The following is a 6,516-nucleotide window of genomic DNA, read 5'->3' as shown; positions in this document are numbered from 1 at the left end:
CAACTCTGGACTCAACCTCATGGAGGAAGAGCAATCACAGGTCAATCAACCTGAACTGAGCAGTCCGGTCCAGTTCTACCAGAGTGCTGTGAATGCGGCCTTACATAGTCCAAACGGACACCTGGATTTGTTCCTCCGCTTCCTCCTGGGTCTTTCACTGCAGACCAATCAGAGTCACCTACAAGGTCTGATGACTCAGACAGGAAGTAGCTCACAGACCAATCAGGAAACAGTCCAGTTCATCAAAGAGAAGATCAGTGAGGATCTGTCTGCAGAGAAAAGCATCAACCTGTTCCACTGTCTGAATGAACTGAATGATGGTTCTCTAGTGGAGGAGATCCAACAGTTCCTGAGGTCAGGACGTCTCTCCACAGATAAACTGTCTCCTGCTCAGTGGTCTGCTCTGGTCTTCATCTTACTGTCATCAGAAGAAGATCTGGAAGAGTTTGACCTGCAGAAATACTCTACTTCAGAGGAGGCTCTTCTGAGGCTGCTGCCAGTGATCAAAGCCTCCAACAAATCTCTGTAAGAACTCTCGTGAAAATCACATTCAATGAACAAATGAATATGAGTGAAAAACAAAAGTTTCAATAACTGCTGCCTGTCTCTGTTTTCTTCAGACTCAGTGACTGTGATCTGTCAGAGAGAAGCTGTGCAGCTCTGTCTTCAGTTCTCAGCTCTCAGTCCTCCAGACTCAGAGATCTGGATCTGAGTTTCAACAAGCTGCAGGATTCAGGAGTGAAGCTTCTGTCTGCTGGACTGGAGAGTCCACACTGTAAACTACAGACTCTCAGGTCAGCTTTCACTCAACTGTTGTTCCAGGTTTTCGCTGTTTGTCTCTGTTTCAGAAGAAAGTGTTAGATAGATGTCAGTGAAGAAGAAAAATCAGACAACTGCTGCATATGTTTAAAACAACAATTATTTGCTAGAGTTAAAAATCCTGGATTTTCTTTGCCTGATGGTTACAAATGTTATCCTGGATTTTTCACACCAGACTAAAGAGGAGAACCATATAGGTGAAGTCCATATAGGTGTAGATTTCTGGGATAAGTTCATGTTCTCTGTGTTCTTTGTAAGAAAACCTGAATCAATCACAAAACTGCAGATTTAAATGGACAAATAGTTGCAGTACATTTCTGACCCACAGAAATCTGCTAGAACTCCAGCAGATAAAACAAACAGCCACAGATGATCAGTGATGTCTGTTCCTATAAGTTCCCTTTGTTGCATAAATACAAACGTCTGTCTAACATTTAGCATTGAAACTAAATTAATTACCTGTAGAAACATTAAAATGATTAAACCTTCAAGTAAAATAATTTGTAATGATAAAGTAATTAGAGTCATGTTGATTTCAAAGACCACAACCGTTTATGGAAATAGAAATCTAGTTTATTTCTTATCAGTGATTCACTACTTACAGAAAGACTTAAATCACAGATTTCCTTCACTGAGCACCAGCTGTTTCTGATCAAGACCTGTCAGGACACTTTTTCCCACAATGCATTGTTTTGTAGTCATTTAGGCGACACAATAAGCGCAGAACCAAATTTCCATCTGCGATCGCCTTGGTAGGCACCTTGTACCTGCTCCTCTCTTGCAATAGTTTTATGATGATTGACGTCACAAGAACAAAATGTATTATTTATTAAACTTCATTTATTATTTATGTAATATATACTTGTAAAATGGAATTCACAATTAAGATTTAGTGCGTAAGTTTGTTCACACTTCAAACACATGAGATTGTGCTTTTGTTTTGAAGGCTGGATGGCTCTGGTACAAATGGCCACATTTTTCTTCTTTTCTTGAACTGAATATACAACCCTGACACAAATTATGAGTGAATTAATTCCTTCTGTTGGCTTCACTAATGAGCATCAAAATTATTTGCAAACTTTTATTAGCCGTGTGGCAAACGTTGCTCAAAATGTCACTCCTCAAACAATACATTTGGTCTTAACTTCTGCCTAGCAAATATTAATTTTCTTCTTTTGTTTCTACACTGGGCACATGATGTTTCCTTTGACCCATTGCCCATTTTCCACAACCTTAAGTTGACATTTCCTTTTGTCAAAAACCCAGAGTCAAGATGAGTGAGATCCTGGAGACTCCTATTTGTTTCTTTCACTTTTTTAAAACAAAACTAGTAAACCCAATAAAGTATATAGATTTTATGACTGGAAAACATTTATTTATTTATTTATGCATGTATTTATTAGGATGAAGTAGTCAGTTTCTACTGAGGTGTAGAATCACAAGCAGTGAATCTAAGCCCCTCCCCTGCCTCTCTACCTGTTCCAGGGGCGGTTCTAGAGTAGCTAGGGGTTGCTATAGCAACTTCAAGATTTGGCAAAGTAACTCCTTAGCAACCCAAATAATGTACAGGTCTAAACCTAATGCTTAATTTACAAATGTCTATTGTGCATATATTAATTGCGTGTCATTTCAGAAGACTATTTTCACCTGGTTGTTTTATGATATATTTCCCCCTCCGTTACCATCTTCTAACCTCTTTAAACAACGCTCTTTCACCTTCGTTTTATGCCCTTTGGTTTATGCCCTTCCCTCTTCTTCTTTTCCAAATAAAAAAAAGATCCAAACATAATCAATATTAAAAATGTCTAGCACATATTACAAAAGGGATTTATACAAATATACACTGCATGTTAGAAGATCAATAACCCCCTGTTGTGACAGTAAAATCTAACACAAGAGGCTCTCAGCACTTATTTGTTTGCCCAGCTGTCGGACAGGACAGTTAAAAAATGAATCCTTGTCTTTGATTAACTGATTGATTGATTAATCTTGTTTATTTCAAGCATAGATTGTGGACATTACAGGACAAAACACAGATATTTCTCACTCATTACAGAAAAAAAGGAAATTCATTTATTAGAAAATTCAAAACAAACAAAAGCAAAAAAGACACTCATGTAACATTTGATTCACTAAATATTGTAGAAATGAACTAAAGTCAGTAGAGTTTGATTGACTGCTTGAAATATAGGGGGGGAAGCAAATGTTTATAATCCCACCTCTACTTAGTTAATTTATTTTACAGTTTTGCATAGTTGTGTAATCATGTACTGATCAGATCAAATGCAAATTGTTTTCTTTCTTTTTTTTTAGTAGCCAATTGAAGAGCTTGTTGATTATTGATTACAGTAATATCCTAAAACATTTTTCCTTATTTCAGTAAACAGTAACATCAATCATACATCATGTAGCAGATATATAATACTCATTGATTATCATCAGAATACAATTTCATAAAAATCCAGAAATCCTCCATCCACACTGCAAATCACGTTTTCAAGTAATAATAGAGTGCTCATTGATTATTCTCTGAAATAATTCTCACATATTTTCATTAAACATTAATGATTCGCACAATATGGAAAACCATTGACTATCATTAGAACACAATTACATGAGTTATCATTGCTGCAAGTAAAGAAAATCAATACTGAATTGATTGTAATTAAAACATTGCTGCACTGTGACACAGTGGTCAGCACTCCTGCCTCACATCAAGAAGGCCCCGCCTCTAAATTGCCCCTAGGTGTGAGAGTGAGTGTTAATGGATGTGTGATTGACGCCCTGCAACAGACTGGCGACCTGTCCAGAGTAAACCCCGCCTTCACCCATCAGTAGCTGGGTTAGGCTCCAGGACCCCCCATGACGCACGACAAACCCAGCCAAAGGAAGGTCTGGCTTCCACTCTCGGACAGAGAACGCCACTGAGCAAACAAGACGAACTGGGAAAGGCTGGAATACCTACAGTCAGTGTTTCAAATTGCGTCTGCACCAGAAGAACCAAAGCTCCGCCTCCGGTGGTTAGGAGTCAGCACGCTGAGCTGAGAGAGAAGCAGCGTCTGTCTCAAACATCATTCTGATCTTTGCAGCAGCAAACCAGATGATCCTCCAGGACAGCATTCCACTCTTGTTATAGCTACAGTCAGTGACTTGAACTGATGCTGAAACTGTGGACCTTCACTCAAACTGTCTTCTTCTTGCTGAGTCCATGAAAGTTCTGGTCCAGCTGGACCTGCAGCTCCACTGAGCTGTGATGGAAACATCCTGAGAGTCTAAAGGAGGAAGTTTGTTGTCAGTTTGGAGCTTTGGCAGATGTCCACTAGATTAGAGCCAGTCAGACTGCTGAAGCTTCATGGTGGACTCTGCTGAAGTCAGGAAGTCATTTCTGACAGTGGACTTGTGTTCAGAAGAACCCACTTCATAGTCAGTACTGACAGCAGAACCATCAGAACTCTGCAGTCTGTAGACCAGCTAAAAAACTGAAGAAGATCCTGAAGGATTTCTGGGATCAGAAAAGGAACTTTAGGAGCAGCAGACACAGTGGACAGAATGACTAGTAACTGACTTGGACCTGTTAATTTCCAAACACACACAGGTTCTTTAGAAGCTCCAGAACTGAATCAGCTGAAACACTCAGACTAACATCAGAACCATCCGCAGCTCCTCTGCAGGAGCACATTCAGACATTTTGGATCCTGATGTTCTTCAAGGTTCCTCTACAGTTTAGAAATGTCAGTAAATGCTTTCAAAGGAGAACTAAAGACTTTTGAGCTGTTCTTCTGCACAACCTGCTTTTTCCAGTCAGGATGAAAAGAGAAAGGAAAGTTTAGCTCTGCTTCATTCTTTGATTGTAGTGAACATCTTTGAGTTTCTGCAGAGAAACTTCATGCTTTCCTGGATTTTTCTACACTTATAATAGTTTGTTTCCAAAAGTACAACATGAAATCCAACATTTCTACAAGTTTCTAAATGTGATTTTTGTTCCTGATTTGAAAGGAACCAGAGTGTTTAGTGTCTGCAGAATCTTTCCATGAACAACTGAATGCTGTTTTTCTTTTCTGTCCTTCAGTCTTCATCTGAATCTGTGTTGAACCTCATGGAAACTTCAGCAGTTCCAGTGGAAACATTGATGCTTTCACAGCTGTAGAAATCTGATCTGTAACTGAAGATTCCACTTAAACCAGAATGATCTGTTGACTTTGATTCTTTAGACTCTTGTTGTCCATGACCTTCAGATACTCAATTATTATATTGTTCTGTCATTTCTCTCCATCAAATGTGCTGTTAACTATCTATCTCAAAGTGATTATATCATCCAAAATCAATTTTTTAGAGCTTTTAAATGTATCATAATGCTAGTTCCTCAAGAAAAACAACTCAAAGCAGTATTTTGCTCCATTCATGCATCTCTGAACATTTTTCTTAAATTCTGCTCTCTGAGCACCAGCCCCTCCCAATTCAAGAAAATGAATGAGTCCTCACATTGTTACGGATGAAAGTGAGGAACAGTCCCTTCCAGGACGATTCTGTGTTACCAGCACAGTTAACACACACATCTACTTCCTTCACAGAGTTATAAGCAAAACATTTTCATTTTTAATGAACAATATGCACATCCGTCTTTACAAAAGTTCAGATGTTTGTTTTTGTAAGTGAAACACAGACTCACTGCGGGGTCACAGGGGTGCCGGAGCCTAACCCTGCTACTGAAGGGCGAAGGCGGGGTTCACCCTGGACAGGTCGCCAGTCTGTCACAGGGCCTCAATCACACACCCATCCACTCTCACATTCACACCTAGGGGGAATTTAGAGTCTCCAATTAACCTATGAGGCTTGCTTTTTGGACAGAGGGAGGAAGCCGGAGACCCCGGTGAAAACTCACGCATGTACGGGGAGAACATGCAAACTCCACACAGAAAGGTCCCAGTTGATGTTTTTCAGATCCCAGCCGGGATCTGAACAGGGGCCTTCTTGCTGTGAGGCAAGAACGCTAATCACTGCGCCACCGTGCAGCCCCTGAACACACTTTTCTGTCTGATTTCAGGTTGTGGGACTGCAGTTTGTCAGAGATCAGCTGTGAAGTTCTGGGTTCAGTTCTGAAGAACAACCCGTCCAGACTGAAAGAACTGGACCTGAGCTTGAACAACATCCAGGATTCAGGATTTCTTCATCTGCGTGGTTTTCTGGAGAGTCCAGACTGCAGACTGCAGACTCTGAGGTCAGTAAATCAGCTGAACTCCCTGAAGGATGAGAAGAAGGTTTCAGGTGAAGAACTTTCTGATGTTTCACTGGAAGATTATTTGAACATTTTCTGGATCACAGCTTGGAGTCAATTCAGCCGTCTGATGAATTTCTCTACAATCTTTCCTTGATCCCATGACCTTTTCAAACAAGGTCAAGGAAAAGAGGAAAAGGAGACAGGAGGGAATGTTTCCACCATGCTGATGTGTCTCCTGCTTTTCTGTCTCTTCTTTACTTCCTGTTTCTGCTTCACTGCAGATCTACTTCCAGAATATCTGGAAATGACTGAAGGAAAACAAAGATCTCCAAACTCAAGCAGATCACTTTGTTTGATTCATACATTTAAAAATCTTCATGTTGGTTCTGAAAGGAGGAAATTTGAGGTGGATTTTTCCAAATAGCACAGAAAGGGATACCAGTAGCATATTGTGTTTTGTCTAAACATAAAAACCAGAT

General features: G+C 39.9%; 1 protein-coding gene across 1 annotated transcript in view; it reads left to right on the top strand.

The window, feature by feature from the left end:
- The first annotated feature begins 6 nt into the window (after positions 1 to 6).
- Positions 7 to 6,516, top strand: part of LOC112138257 (NACHT, LRR and PYD domains-containing protein 12-like) — a 20,112-nt gene continuing 13,602 nt past the window's right edge. The window contains exons 1-3 of the mRNA XM_024260821.2: positions 7 to 525; positions 621 to 794; positions 5,864 to 6,037. Of these exons, the coding sequence (XP_024116589.2) occupies positions 20 to 525; positions 621 to 794; positions 5,864 to 6,037 (854 nt within the window). The 5' untranslated portion in view covers positions 7 to 19. The remainder of the gene's footprint in view (positions 526 to 620; positions 795 to 5,863; positions 6,038 to 6,516) is intronic.

This window comes from Oryzias melastigma, unplaced genomic scaffold (genome assembly GCF_002922805.2).
Source record: "Oryzias melastigma strain HK-1 unplaced genomic scaffold, ASM292280v2 sc00316, whole genome shotgun sequence".
NCBI classification, from domain to species: domain Eukaryota; kingdom Metazoa; phylum Chordata; class Actinopteri; order Beloniformes; family Adrianichthyidae; genus Oryzias; species Oryzias melastigma.
Note: the sequence above shows the minus strand (reverse complement) of the source record. Positions and strands in the feature narration are given on the sequence as shown.